Raw genomic sequence first — 16,294 nt, 5'->3', positions numbered from 1 at the left:
ATAAGCGACCTAGAAACCCTAGAGAAAGTGAAGGCATCATCCCTCAAGAAAACACACTGTGTATCAAAATTCACCCAATAAAGACTTGTACATGTACTAACAAAAGAAGACTAATACAAACAAGAGATCAGAAATAAAATCCTTCTACCTTCAACGGACGCCTTTCAGCAAACATTAAGACGAGAACAAAAAAGAATTTATATCTGGTGAGAATTTTACAGCACTGACGCGATGACGAAAAGGGACTGGACCCAGTCAAACTACGAGTTGAGACATGTTTGCATGTCATGGTTTCCAACATGCTGTCTGCATCAATAAAAGATTCCATGAACCACGCGATTCGTGTATATGTGAACTGTGTGGTGAGAGTTGTGGAAGATACCACTTGCAGTTTTGCAAAAACGGGTCAAAGTCATTGTGTGACTATGCTAAACAAACATAATGCACATTGTGCGCACTTCTTAATTGTTTTTATTTCATTGGTAATATTGTTATGGAATTTATATGTATTCATATTTTGGCATGATAATGTTCTAATTACCCCTGGTTCCCCTAATGAGGTAGGGAGAAGGTGAATCCAGTGTTGGCACTTAGCCTACTACTGTCAAATAACACCAAGAAGTCTGGTCAAGACTTAATGTCCCCACCCAATGAACGGATCACCATCAAAAGTTATTTCATGGCATCAGGCCACATACATCTGATGCCGTAATGATTAAGGCTAACAGGCGGGCAATAAAAAATAGTCAAAAATTTGTCAACTACTAAGACAAGGAGTTAGGATTTCCCCCCACAGGAGTTATTTCTTCTGTCAGAGGTCAACGACAGCTCTTGCATTTAACATCTTAGCCACGATCAAATCCTCTGTCGACAAAAATGTTGGGACTGTGGCACCAATTACGAATCAGTCACCAAAACTATGATGGAGAATTCATGTGAAATGACAGATTAAGCTCTTTTCTGTATATGTGCAGAGCAAGCAAAGGATCGAGGTTACGCCTATACTTCGTTTAGGGGTGGATGTACGTATTAACTTTCCACCACGGTCTGCTATGCAATGCATAAGAGGTTAGACTTCGTTTAGATGTTGGTGTGTGTTTATTTAAATATCATGTTTGGTCGAGATGGGTAACTTTTAGTGAATGGCAGTGGCACCCACTACTATCTTGTGAACAGAAAATCAATGACTAACCAACTGCATCACCAAGGTGCAAGCAATGATGTATATACACAATGTAATAGGCTCTGTATAGGCCTATACAATACCCTGCTAATTTTGATGTCGACGGCAGAGCATTCATGAAACCAATAACTTGCAGCTTTAAGAAGCAGAAAATGAAACCTTTAAACATTTTGTAATGTTAGGAATACAATAAAACAGCACGTTACTTCTAAGGTAAATACAGCAATAATACTTCACAATTCATGACAAGTCAAAATTAGAATCTGGGCTAACTTTAAGCAAACATAGCTGAGCATACATCTCCAAAACAGTGTTTTTTAGAAAACATCACATGAGGAGCTTGTCACAAAATATTACACAGGAGCTGGAGATGGTAATACTAAAATCAAATCACCTTACAAGGCATGTGGATAACTCACCTTCCTCACGCAAAGAAAATCGATTAGCTTTTTCTCTGAACGAGGAAGAAAGAAAACTTGGGACCCCTTAAGTCACAGGAGATAAAACAAGGCTTCACACCATACATGCACGAAAAAAATGCGGTTATCTTCAATGAAAACTTGCCATTCTACCAAGTTCTAGATTTTCAAAAATAGTTCCAGTCATTAGCATAAACCAAACTCAGCAACATTGCAACTCAAGAATTTAAACCAAAAACTAAAGTCAATGTGGTCTAGCCTACCAAGATGATCCCCCCCCTCAAACGCCCTGGCAATGGCCTCTCACCTTGGTTTCATCTGGCCGCTTCGTATCAAAAGTTTCAGCTTCTCCACTTGACTGTGAAGAACGCTCATCTCCACTGGGTGCTCCATCGGCTTCTTCTCTGACATTTTCTCCGCATGTTTCAGGCTGAAGTTCTTCTTTTTCACTATCCCCGCATTCTTTACCAAGAACGTCACCCATGTTTCCACTTTTGTTACTTTTCCTTTTCTTAGATTTTTTCGTATCCGAGCAACTCATTCTCCCTTTCAAATACGTTAAGAACAACTAGTACCTATTTTAAGTTAATTTATGTTACTAACTTCGGAGATAATTCCTCTAACACTTGTAGAAGCACTGAGTGGACTATCCCAAGCTTTACGGCCAACATTCGCTCAATATGGCGTACGGTAAGTTTTGTATTTTTAACAAAAGATGCCGCCGTACATCAGAAGTAGAACCGGGTCTATAAATTATCAAAACAATCGCAATTTGATCTTTCTTTAAAATGTGAAGCATACAGTTACAGCACAAAAAGTATATCGAGTTTTAAAATACTAAAGGGGCAATACCTGAGGTGACATAAATTCATCCCACCCAAAAAAAAAAACATTTTGAACATAAAATGTTTGACAAGCGACACTAGCCCCAACTAACTTTAACCAAACATGGCACCTGCACCTCCGTGTGGCCATATGATTGTGTTTTCATTATGAGATGTAAGGAAGGATGTGTGAATTATATTCAAGATGAAGAAGGAACTCGAATTCAGTGCACTTGTTCTACTTTTTAGTTTACAACATTTTTCGGAAGTGAGTTGCATGAACCTAAGTGAAGAGAATACGTATGTACCTCACGGACCATTGGTAAACTGTACCTTTCTGTAAGTTTTTCCTTAAAAATCTGAGCATTGTGAAAAAATGTCAAATAGATCAATTCTTGGTGAATGGATTGTTCTCTTTTACAGTCCTCTCGAGTTCCTGGAATGTGATGAACCAATTGACCACAAAGGAAATAAAACAGCCAAGGATGAAGTTGGTTATGGTTGTGTGAAGGTAACGAACGAACAGAGTATAGTGGTAACGAATAATTCCAAGAGATTTCTTTTTTTTTTTTGCTAGGGGCTTTACGTCGCACCGACACAGATAGGTCTTATGGCGACGATTCCAAGAGATTTAACATGGAAGTGTATGTAGGTGGATGGAAGGGACTCGCCTAGGAAGAAATCTTATAGGTGTAGTAATAGGCAGTATGATGTCATGTTTAGATGACATGAGAGAAGAGAGTGAAAGGTAGCCTAACTTTTCCGTTCTTCTTCAGGATTAGCTTACGAGGTACGCCTTGATACAGTTTGCTTCAGACAGTATGTATTTGCGTAAACTTTTGTCACGGCCTTTTATTTACTTTTGTATTTTAGACTATTTATCAGTCAAAATTTTACTTTATCTGACTTTTTACATCGATAAACTGGAAGGAAAGGCATTGTCTTCCCTCATTACCATACAATATACAGTCATTAACAGTTTTGTTCGTACAGTAAGAAAGTAAAATCAGGCTCTTTTGTGATATATATATATGTTTATACTTTTCTGGTAGGAACCTGATAAAGTATGATGTATATTTTTAATACATGAACTCAAATATTACATATCACCTTCAGAAAATATATGAAAAATCTCAGAAAGCACAAAACAACTATCGTTGTATCATTTCGGTTCGTACACTTATAAGTTAGCTCCACCTTAATCAAAGACGAAAATTAGAGGTTCGACGGCGATCAGCTACCACCATAAATCATATCGGAGTTTTCCGGGCTTGTAGGCCGTGGTCCAGGAGCGAGTGAATGTCTCGACGTTTCACCGAAGACTGCGTTCGGCATTGTCAAGGGTTCCAACTGAGTTCTATAGCAGCGAAGCTGTCAGTGGAATGAAGTGCTGCGGGAACGCATATGCTCCACACGCAAGGAGCTCGCTACTGTCGACCAGGCGCTTTTACAGCTGCATTATCTTGTGAGAGCCACACTTTCACCAAAGGACTGGGAAAAAGCAGATCGTATCACCTACTCTTCCATGACTTCGACATTCGATCAGTCGACCAACTGGCAGAAGAATAAGTTCGAGCGATATCAAGAGAAGCATCCCACGCCTAAGACTACGCCTGCCTTGGATACCTCACGGACAATCGTCAACCTGACTAGCCGTTGCCTGTCAGAGGCAGAAATCTCTCTACTGGTCAAAGGAGGAAACTTTGCGGTAACCCCTCCTTCGATTCCCGTCGAGGAGATCTTCGCGAATATCGAAGCTGCTATTTGCAATTTACCATCTGACCAGGCAGAAGAAATCCGCAACAAAGCCTTACGGATACTGAGAAAGGCACCAGCACCGAAGAGCAACCTCACGGCTCAAGAGAGGAAGGCCATCAAAACTCTGAACATGTCCAATAACGGACCATTTATATTGGTATTACGAGAGTGTACTCATTCTTCCCGCGGACAAAGGGAACGCCACTGTCATCATGGCTACTAATGATTACACTGCGAAGATGTCGGAGATTTTGGACCCAGAAACCTACCGCAGACTATCGAAAGATCCAACCAATCGGATTCTTCGTAACACCAACAGCCTTATTAAGGCCTCTTCGTTGCCAGACAGTGTGAAGAGGGAAACCTCCAGAAGTGAAGCTCTACCTCCAAGGCTATATGCCTTACCCAAGATACACAGGGACGACGTACCTCTACGGCCCATCGTGAGTGCTATTGGATCACCGAACTATGATATTGCTAAACATCTGGCCACCTTACTACAACCGTACATCAGTGGCACACAGTCGTACGTCAGAGACTCAGGCCACTTCATAGAAAAACTAAATAACATCCAGCTAGAAGCCGAAGACCTGCTTGTCAGCTTTGACGTGGTCTCACTCTTCACTAAAGTACCTGTGAATGAGGCCATGGACCACATCGCTCGGATTTTTCCCGAGGACATTACCAACTTGTTCAACCACTGCCTCACGACAAGCTATTTTCTGTGAAATGGCAATTTCTATGAACAAGTGGACGGCGTCGCCATGGGCAGTCCTCTGAGTCCCGTGATAGCAAATTTCTATATGGAAAGGTTCGAAGAAAAAGCACTCGAGACCGCACCGCGGAAACCTAAGGTGTGGCTGCGCTTCGTAGATGACACCTTTGTGATCTGGAGCCACGGAAAGGAAAAACTACAGCTGTTTCTACAGCATCTGAATAGTATTAACAACAGTATTCAATTCACTATGGAGACAGAAAACGAGGGAAAGCTCCCTTTCCTCGATGTTCTGGTAATGAAGACTACCGATTTAAACTTGGGACACACAGTATACCGCAAGCCGACCCACACAGACCGCTATCTTCAGAAGACGTCCAACCACCACCCACGACAAAAATACGGAGTGATTAAGACACTAGCCGACTGTGCTAAGAGAATTTGTCAACCTCAGCACTTAAACGAAGAACTCAGCCACCTCAACAGGGCCCTACTCACTAACGGGTACATCCCTAAAGATATTCAGCGAGCACTCCATCCCAGACGTCCAACAACCAAGAAAAAAGAAGAGGAGCGGTCGGCAGCTAGAGCCTTTCTGCCGTATATCGAGAAAGTAACTGACAGAATAGAAAGGCTACTGGAGTCCCGTGGGGTTAAAACTATATACAGGCCGACGAAGAAAATCCAGGAACTGCTTAGGTCTGCCAAAGACAAGTGCCATCCTCTCTCCACAGCAGGTGTCTACAAGATCCCGTGTAGCTGCGGCCAGGTATACATAGGGACTACCAAACGCAGCATCGCCACACGACTGAAGGAGCATAACAGACATAGCCGGCTGGGACAGACAGATAGATCATCAGTCGCTGAACACTCGCTGCTAGCAGGCCATAACATACAGTACGACAACACCGAAGTACTGTCAACTACGGTGTCTTATCACGCCCGGCTACAGAGGGAAGCCATTGAAATCCTAAAGCATACCAACAGCTTCAACCGTAAGGAGGAATCTGACCGGGTAAACAAAGCCTGGTTTCCAGTCTTGAAAGCTCTAACCCTGAAGGACACAATAGCCGCGGCAGACCAGAAGAAAGCAACGGGTGATCAGCTGCCTGTCTCCGCAAAGGCAGGTCAGTGTACATCGGGCTCCCTGAGTCTTCAACCATTAGCCGAAGAACAGCCAATCAGCGACCGCCCCTCACCATAGCGGCCAATAGGCGAGCACCGTACAGTATCCTGCACTATATAAGTAGGCGGAATTACAACAGCACTTCATTCCACTGAGAGCTTCGCTGCTATCGAAGTCAGTCGGAACCCTTGACAATGCCGAACGCAGTCTTCGGTGAAACGTCGGGACATTCACTCGCTCCTGGACCACGGCCTACAAGCCCGGAAAACTCTGACATGATTTGTAACGCCGGCCGTGAAAGCCTCAATTGCTAGCTACCGCCATAGTTCTAATCATAAACTATGCCAATTACCAACCCGCCAAAGTTCCACCGTTGACTCAGTGAGTAGCTCCCGGGAAACCAAAGCTTTTGGGTTCCGAGGGGAGTATGCTTGCAAAGCTGAAACTTTAAGAAGAAAAAAATTGATGGAAGAGCACCACCAGGAATGGAGCCTGCAGCTTGACTCAACACGACCGGGTGAGTTGATCTTGCAGTTAGGGGCGCGCGGCTGTGAGCTTGCATCCAGGAGATAGTGGGTTCGAACCTCACTGTCGACAGCCCTGAAAATGGTTTTCCATGGTTTCCCATTTTCACATCAGGAAAATGCTGGGGCTGTACCTTAATTAAGGCCACGGCCGCTTCTTTCCCACTCCTACGCCTTTCCTATCCCTTCGTCGCCATAATACCTATCTGTGTTAGTGCAACGTAAATACCAAAAAAAATGACTCAACACGGGAAACCTCACCAGGCCCAGACACAGGAAGGATTGACAGATTGAGAGCTCTGTCTTGATTCGGTGGGTGGTGGTGCATGGTCGTTCTTAGTTGCTAGAGCAATTTGTCTGGTTAATTCCGACAAGCCTGCTAAACAGTCTCATCTGGTATCCGTTCATGCTACCGGCGACAACACATCATCTTAGGAGAATGGGCGGCGTCGACCCACAAAACAGATCCGTGATGCCCTTAGATGTTCTGGGCCGCACATGCTCTACACTGAAGGAATTGGCATCAAGCTGCCCTGTTATACCTCAGCCTTATCTCTAGCTTATTTGTTTACACTCCAATGAAGCATTGGTGCGAGATGGTGAAGAATAGTGTGTTCAGAGACAACCTGAAGAAAATAACTGTCCAGCTTGCTCTTAAGGGGAAATCATTAAGGGAAAAAAGTACACTTGTTGGTAAAACTCATTCTACAATCCAGTAGCCTATATCATTAATAAATTCAAATATGGGGTTATGTGGAAGGATTTGAGACGAAAACTAAGAGAGAGGAAATTAAAAGGGACCAAAGTTACATTTGCATCAAATTAGATGTGATCTTAAGTGTAACTACATACATTATCATTATAGACTGTTATGCCTTTCAGCGTTCAGTCTGCAAGCCTCTGTGACTTTACTAAACGTCGCCACAATCCACGATTTGCAACTAGTGTTGTGACCTCATTTAGTTCTATAGGCCTACCTCTTATCTTTAAATTGTTAGAAACCGAGTCTAACCATCGTCGTCTTGGTCTACCTCTACTTCTCTTACCCTCTATAACACAGTCCATTATTATCCTAGGTAACCTATCCTCCTCCATTCGCCTCACATGACCCCACCACCGAAGTGGCTTTATGCGTACAGCTTCATCCATTAGGTTCATTCCTAAATTAGCCTTTATCTCCTCATTCCGAGTACCCTTCTGCCATTGTTTCCACCTGTTTGTACCAGCAATCATTCTTGCTACTTTTGTGTCTCTTACTTCTAACTTACAAATAAAATATCATGAAACCACCCAGCTTTCACTCCGGTAAAGCAAAGTTGGTCTGAAAACAGACCAATGTAAAGATAGTTTCGTCTGGAAGCTGACTTCCTTCTTACAGAACACTGTTGATCGCAACTGCAAGCTCACTGCATTAACTTTACGACATCTTAATTCAATCTCACTTACTATATTACCATCCTGGGAGAACACACAACCTAAATACTTGAAATTATCGACCTGATTTAGCTTTGTATCACCAATCTGACATTCAATTCTGTTTAATTTCTTACCTACTGACATCAATTTAGTCTTCGAGAGGCTAATTTTCATACCATACTCATTGCACCTCTTTTCAAATTCCAAGATATTAGACTGCAGGCTTTCGGCACAATCTGCCTTTAAGACCAAGTCGTCAGCATAGGCCAGACTGCTTACTACATTTCCATCTAACTGAATCCCTCCCTGCCATTTTATACCTTTCAGCAGATGATCCATGTAAACTATGAACAGCAAAGGTGAAAGATTGAAGCCTTGTCTAACCCCTGTAAGTACCCTGAACCAAGAACTCATTCTACCATCAATTCTCACTGAAGCCCAATTGTCAACATAAATGTCTTTGACCGAGCTCGATAGCTGCAGTCGCTTAATTGCGGCCAGTGTCCAGTATTCGGGAGATAGTAGGTTCGAACCCCACTATCGGCAGCCCTGAAAATGGTTTTCCGTGGTTTCCCATTTTCACACCAGGCAAATGCTGGGGCTGTACCTTAATTAAGGCCACGGCCGATTCCTTCCCACTCCTAGCCATTTCCTGTCCCATCGTCGCCATAAGACCTATCTGAGTCGGTGCGACGTAAAGCAACTAGCAAAAAAAAAAAAAAAAAAAAAAAAAAAAAATGTCTTTGATTGATTTTAATAATCTACACTTAATTCCATAGTCCCCCAGTATAGTGAACATCTTTTCCCTCGGTACCCTGTCATAAGCTTTCTCTCGATCTACAAAACATAAACACAACTGCTATTCCTCTCATAGCATTTTTCAATTACCTGGTGCATACTGAAAATCTGATCCTCACAGTCTCTCTGTGGTCTGAAACCACACTGGTTTTCATCCAACTTCCTCTCAACGACTGATCGCACCCTCCCTTCCAAGATGCCAGTGAATACTTTGCCTGGTATAGTAATCAATGAGATACCTCGATAGTTGTTGCAATCCTTCCTGTTCCTTTGTTTATAGATAGGTGCAATTACTGCTTTTGTCCAATCTGAAGGTACCATACCAACACTCCATGCTAATTTTACTACTCTATGAAGCCATTTTATCCCTGCCTTCCCACTATACTTCACCTTTTCAGGCCTATTTTCATCTATTCCTGCTGCTTTATGACAATGGAGTTTATTTACCATCCTTTCCACTTCCTCAAGCGTAATTTCACCAACATCATTTTCCTCCTCCCCATGAGCTTGGCTGTTCACACCACCAGGATGATTTCCTTTTACATTGAGAAGATGTTCAAAATATTCCCTCTACCTCCCCAGTGATTCCCTGGGATCTATTATGAGTTCACCTGAATTACTCAAAACACTGTTCATTTCCTTTTTCCCTCCCTTCCTAAGATTTTTTTATTGCTGTCCAAAAAGGTTTCCCTGCTGCTTGACCTAGCCTTTCCAGGTCATTACCAAAATCTTCCCACGTCCTCTTTTTGTATTCAACAACTATTTGTTTCGCTCTGTTTCTTTCATCTACGTACAAATGCCTGTCTGCCTTGGCCTTTGTTTGGAGCCATTTCTTATAAGCCTTCTTTTTACGTTTACAAGCTGCTCTCACTTCATCATTCCACCAAGATGTTCACTTTTTCCCATCTTTACACACAGTTGTTCCTAGGCATTCCCTTGCTGTTTCTACTACAGCATCCCTGTATGCCACCCATTCACTTTCTATATCCTGAAACTGCTTACTGTCCACTGTTCGAAATTTCTCACTAATCATAACCATGTTCTTCTGTCTAATTTCCTCGTCCTGGAGATTTTCTACCCTTATTCGTTTGCAGACAGATGTCACTTTCTCTATCCTAGGCCTAGAGATACTTAGTTCAGATCAGATAGTGGTCTGTATCATCTAAAAATCCCTGGAAAACTCATGCAATCCTAACAGATTTCCTGAATTCAAAGTCAGTTAAGATATAGTCTATTACAGATCTGGTACCTCTAGCCTCCCATGTGTAGCGGTGAATAGCCTTATGCTTGAAGAATGTATTCATAACTGCTAAACCCATACTAGCACAGAAGTCCAGCAAACGCTTCCCATTCCCATTAGCTTCCATATCTTCCCCACATTTACCAATCTCCCTTTCATATCCTTCAGTTCTATTCCCAACTCTTGCATTGAAATCGCCCATTAGCACTATTCTATCCTTGCTGTTGACTCTGACCACACCGTCACTCAATGCTTCATAAAACTCGTCAACTTCATCCTCATCTGCACCCTCACATGGTGCATACACGGAGACAATTCTTGTCCTAATTCCTCCAACTAACAAATCTACCCACATCATTCCCTCATTTACATGCCTAACACAAACTCTGTTGCGTGCAATGGTATTCCTGATAACGAGTCCTACCCCAGACTCTGCCCTTCCCTTTCTCAACACCCGTCAAGTACACTTTATATTCTCCTATCTCTTCCTCGTTATCTCCCCCTGCCTGAATATCACTTACTCCTAGCACATCCAGATGCATCCTCTTTGCTGACTCAGCCAGTTCTACTTTCTTTCTTCCATAAGCCCCATTAATATTGATAACTCCCCATCGAATTCCACTTCGTTCACCAAGTTGTTTCCAAGGAGTCCCTCGCCTTGCAAATAGGAGTGGGACTCCATTACTCCCATAGGTCCGAGGCTGGCTTAAAATGTTCTGAGCTTGGTAAATTCATGAAGCAGGATTCTACCCTACTTGCACATAGTCCAAGTGAGGATCTCTCCTCTAACGGGTTATGGACCACCGGTGAATTGTATAGTCCTAGCCGCCTGAGCACAAGGAGGGCCATGACTCGGAATATGTCCGAGACGCCCACTCCCATTCCATAGCAACTGGTATCCCGACTCTCAAGACCTCTTACTAGGCCACTCAGCCGTTGCCCATGGTTCACAAACTAGGACATGACTACAGTAACCCACACCATGAACCATTAAGTGTAACTAAGGGGAAAAAATGTACACTTGTTGGTAAAACTCATTCAACAATCCCATTAATAAATTCAAATATGAGGTTATGTCGAAGGATTTGAGACGAAAACCAAGAGAGAGGAAATTTATTGAAAGGGACCAAAGTTACATTTGCATCAAATTAGACATGATCCTAAGTGTAACAAAACTGTACGCTCTTGTACAAAGTCTGCGAAAGGAGCTTTGTAACCACACTATACGTTGTGTTTTGTTGAGAAATGGCTACCGTGGCAGAGTTCAGTGCAAGATCTCTTTCATTAGTGCAGCAAACAAATTGAAGAAATTGGCATTCGCAAAGGAGCATGTTCTAGACGGTCAAGACTTTTGTGATTGAGTCATATGGTCCAATGAGACAAAAATAAATCATTTTGGTTTGGATGGAAGCTGCACAGTTTTGAGAAAGCCTAACACAGCCTACCGTAAAGAAAATACTGTTCCAACACTGAAACGTGGAATTGGTTCCATTCTCGTATGGGCCCGTATATCTTCTTATGGAGTGGGAAATTTGCACTTCATTGAGGGAAGAATGGACAAAACCATGGGCACCCGCAGAATCTTTTCCAGGTGGGGGGCACGTTAACACTCTTCTAGATCGACTTTGCTGCTGTAAAGAAGATGCATTATTTCGTTTCATTACCTACCTACCTAAATGATGATGATGATACGGAACCAGCCCCACCCACACCCATTGTAGTTGCATTTCTTACTTGCTTCATTAAATGCAGCACTTCGCTGCTCTGAAACCATTTAGGTTACTACTTTATGGCCGGAGTTTCATTGATTTTGACCACAAAATTTTATTTTCCTCTTCTGTGATTCATTATTAAAAGGTTCAGTTCTTAAAATGGTTACAAATAATATAATGATCATATCGTATTTCCGAAAATAAGAAATTAAATAATTCTTAAGATGGTAATGTTAAGCAAGTTGACAGATTTTCTAAACAAATGGATATATTTTGGGATAACTCCAAGTCACTATGTTAAATTAAACTGTGAAATATCTCTTAAAACTCATCCTGGCTAATTATTCGAATAGCACACTCAATATCAGTTACTTAAAAATGAGGTTCCCAAATGTTTTTTAAAAAATTTAGTTTTGTACTCACCATTACAGTGGATCACCATGTGCACTTGTTAGAATAATGAAACACTTGTACGGAGTGACAAACTTTGTAATGTTCATTTTATTTCCTCACACACTTAGTATCACGGCAGTGGTAGAAAGCACTGGCTACGCAAATGTCCTGTGTACTTTAAATGAGAAGGAAAAAAGTACGAATCAAAAAATCTATACTGATTTAGCAGCGTTATGAGTATGAAGCCTTAGTTTCATAATACGATTTCCAGCATACACATTCATTCAATACCGAGCTCGATAGCTGCAGTCGCTTAAGTGCGGCCAGTATCCAGTAATCAGGAGATAGTGGATTCGAGCCCCACTGTCGGCAGCCCTGAAGATGGTTTTCCGTGGTTTCTCATTTTCACACCAGGTAAATGCCGGGGCTGTACCTTAATTAAGGCCACGGTCGCTTCCTTCCACTTCCTAGGCCTTTCCTATCCCATCGTCGCCATAACACCCACCTGTGTCGCTGTGACGTAAAGCAAATAGCATTCATTCAATCAAAACATATCTATCACTTGACAAATATTATCCATTATTTTTATATAAATAGAAATAAACCATGCTTAAACCTGATTAATTGTTTAAATTGCTCCTTTTTTTTTTTTAAACATCGGAATCGGTTAGAGAAGTCGCATTCTTGTAGGAGCTTCTCTAGAAAATCGTGTGAGAATGTTTTTAATAACCTTCTGTTTGTCATCTGCCACTCTTCCATGATGCAAAGACAGCATGTGAAGCCCACTAAGTAGATTATTTGTCATTGTTGATCTAAGCCAAAATTTCACCCTACGAAGCGTGCTGAAACTCTTCTCCGCTGTGCACGTTGTTGCGGGCAGGGAAATACAAATGTCTAAAACAACACCTACGCTTGAGTAAAAATCCTTACTTTGTTCTAAAAGTTCCAGGTAATTCATATCTGGTTTAAAGTCCTGGATTGCCACACGTCATACCACAACTCTGCGTCCACCATTAACCTGTCTATTTTGTACATATTAGAAACAACTTTCATGGAATGCAAAATATCTTCCTTTCATAATGTCTTCATAACACAAGAATGGAGAGAATACAACATCAGTATGGTCTTGTTTTGTTCTTCTGCAATACGCAATTCTAAAGACAGTATCAGTGAGTCCATGTAGGGAATGTAGATTGAAACTCTGTAATAGTCTTCAGCCCTAGTTTCATTGTGGTTCACCCTGTGACGCTGCTTGACGATGATGCGAGGAAGTATTATTTCAAATCTACTATTAGAATCTGCGTCCTCAGCATGTACCGTTATTTTTTGAATGTGGGTAATTGCGTCTGGTCGTTGTTTTATAAAAAGGTCCAGTAGCAACAAGATACGTTCTCTTTGAAGAGCTCCAGTCCTTCCGCTTGAAGAGTGTTTGTTACGGGTTCTAAAATGCCACTTTATTTTGCTATTACATGCAATGCAACAATAAAGGCTGAGTTTGATGCTGAACAGTGAAGGTAATGTGCATGTTGGTGAGTCTTGGAATTGAAACTTCGCCAGTTAGAAATATTTTTGAGAGCCTCCATGATACTGGAAACATTTTCTGAAAAGAGCCTAATGCTTTTGTTCTTTGAGGACCATCTTGTTTCACAGAAAAGAGGTAAGTTTCTGATCTGCTTTCTTCGGAGTGGACTTTCATGAAAAAAGTTAATTATTTCCTTGATGGTACCTGCCGCATTATTCACAACAGAGAGTTCATTGAGGTTGTTTATTAACAGGTTAAGTTTATGACTAGCATGGTGACAGAAAATAGCCTTTTGATACCTATCTTGTATTAATTTTCCAACTCCACCTTCACGTCCTGCCACGGTAGCATAACCGTCATATCCTTGACCACATAGTTTCGTTAAATCCAGACCAGAGCTTGTTAAAATATTCAAAATTGAATTTGCGATTGGCTTGGCATTCATTTCTTCCCAAGACAGAAACCCAAGGAATTCTTCACATACTTTCAAATCATCACTAGATGTGTTCTTGACAAACCGAATTCCAATAGACAGCTGCTCGGTTCCAGATATGTCAGCTGTCTCGTCAGCAATAACAGAGAATGCATTGCATGAATTTGCTTCCGTAACCGGTATCTCTCGTAATTCCTGTTCACAGAATCTTGTCATTTCATTATGAATTCGATGAGAAGTGTACTTGGCATTTTTTTTGCAGAATTTGAGAGGTTTTCTTGTAGTAGAGCATCTCCCGCCTCCAGGCGGAATTCCAATAAATCATAGAAAATTCTGCTGCCTGACATTTTCTCTTGAAGTGAGATATCATGGCTGCCACAGAAAATTATAGTTGACAAAATTGGTTCCAGGTTATTTCTATTTTGTTCAATATGATGGTGGAGACTACTATTGATTTGATCAGCTACCGTGAGTTGCCTTCCTTCATAGATGTTTACAAAGTTTTTCGCCTTTTTCTGATGATTCTCTATGCCAATTTGATTTTATATGATCTTTGGCACTGGCATTGAAGTTCTTTATTTTGTGAAAAGTTTCGTAATGAATGAACCTTGAAGACCTCTTTTAACACTCGGCTTAAACAGAACAAGAAGCTATTATATTATTAAAACCACCTTTCCAATACACAATAGTCCTTTATATTTAGGATAAAACCATTTAATTACAAGTAGGACATGTTTCGCTCAATCTTAGTGAGCATCATCAGTTATAGATAACATAATCCATCGTGGGTCAGGGCCCTGATCCTGGTATATATAACGAAAAAACGTCTAATATACAATGATAAAATACGAAATTTTAACAATTTAAAAATAATCAGTAAGATTATATTATGTCTATTAAAACAAATATTGATCGTTAAAATTGCTTAAAATGTAAGTGGAATGAATGACATGAAATGTTACTGTAGTATGTAGTGATTAAATGTTCGTATAAATCAATGACCATAATAAACTTCGCTTAATTGCAGTAGACTGTTTATGATTAAAAACAGTTATTCACATAAGGGTGAGCTCTTGTAATGAACTATGATGTTGTTTTTAAAATAAACATGATGAGGAATGCTAAAATCACATATATTGGTTGAAAAACGAACTGCACTGATGATAAAACGTTGTCTGGATCGGCGTAAATAACCTTATGGGACTTCCTCGTGTTGTGTTTCAAACATTATTATATTTTGTGTAGTAGTGATAATATTGGGCTTCAATTGGAGAACTACTGATCTCCTAGGTGAACGCCCCAGTTAAACAATACTCCCTCCACTGTGAATCTATCTGATACCACATTCACAAGTAGCGAAATGGACCTCTTGAATAAAGGCATGAAATTTAACTGGCTCAACCCCAATAAGTCTGATTACCTCATTACCAGTATTGCCGAGGCTGAATCTAGTATTTAAAACTCCCTATCGAACATCGAAATGACGTTAAATACGAAGTAAAGAAGAACCTCTCCTCTTTAGTTGAAGAATTGAAATCCAAGTCAATATCAAACTTTAACAAACTGATAACCGGAATCAAGAGTAAAATCAAATATAACAATATCATAGTCACAAAAGCGGACAAATGTCCCACAACGGTTCTAATGAATAAAGAAGAATACATTAGCAAAACGGAAGATTTCTTTTCCGCTGAAACTTATAATATAGTGAAAAAAGATCCCACATTAAAAATCCAACGAGATCTTGATAACCTGTTAAAGTCTTCTTTTCTTTTACAAGAGTACGAACAACAGAAACTTACCATAATGAACCCTAAGTTACCCACAGCTAGAGCTCTACCAAAAATACATAAATAAGGGATACCAATGCGCCCCATTATAAGTTGTAGAAATAGTCCCACATATAACGTTTCAAAATTTTTGCACCGTTTCCTATACAAGCATTATAAATTCAATAATAAAGCCTACATAAAGAATTCTGTCGACTTCTGCAACAAATTGTCCACATTCAAGCTAACAGATAATCATGTTATGGTATCATATGATATCACTAACATATATTCGAACATACCCGTAAATGACACAATTAACATTGTAAAATCTAACCTTATGAAACATAACAGTCTAAGCAGATACGAAATAGATGATTTTATTAATTTATTGAAATTCGTACTTAACAATAACTATTTCACATTCAATAATAAAATAGCTTAGCAATGGGTGACCCAATT

General features: G+C 40.7%; 2 protein-coding genes across 4 annotated transcripts in view; one reads left to right on the top strand and one right to left on the bottom strand.

Moving 5' to 3' along the window:
• Positions 1 to 2,281, bottom strand: part of LOC136857044 (uncharacterized) — a 572,347-nt gene extending 570,066 nt beyond the window's left edge. For both annotated transcript variants that reach the window (XM_067135398.2, XM_067135399.2), the window contains exon 1: positions 1,910 to 2,281. In XM_067135398.2, coding sequence (XP_066991499.2) covers positions 1,910 to 2,143 — 234 coding nt within the window. In that variant the 5' untranslated portion in view covers positions 2,144 to 2,281. The remainder of the gene's footprint in view (positions 1 to 1,909) is intronic.
• A 143-nt stretch (positions 2,282 to 2,424) lies between these two features.
• The window catches only part of amrt (amaretto), a 49,580-nt gene continuing 35,710 nt past the window's right edge, over positions 2,425 to 16,294 (top strand). Inside the window, exons 1-2 of one of the 2 annotated variants that reach the window (XM_067135404.2) lie at positions 2,425 to 2,765; positions 2,850 to 2,937. In XM_067135404.2, the coding sequence (XP_066991505.1) occupies positions 2,632 to 2,765; positions 2,850 to 2,937 (222 nt within the window). In that variant the 5' untranslated portion in view covers positions 2,425 to 2,631. The remainder of the gene's footprint in view (positions 2,766 to 2,849; positions 2,938 to 16,294) is intronic. The other variant, XM_067135403.1, reaches the window with a different exon arrangement.

This window comes from Anabrus simplex, chromosome 1, assembly GCF_040414725.1.
Source record: "Anabrus simplex isolate iqAnaSimp1 chromosome 1, ASM4041472v1, whole genome shotgun sequence".
Classification (NCBI taxonomy): Eukaryota; Metazoa; Arthropoda; class Insecta; order Orthoptera; family Tettigoniidae; genus Anabrus; species Anabrus simplex.
The sequence above is the reverse complement of the archived record's forward strand: the minus strand, read 5'-3'. Positions and strand labels throughout refer to the sequence as shown.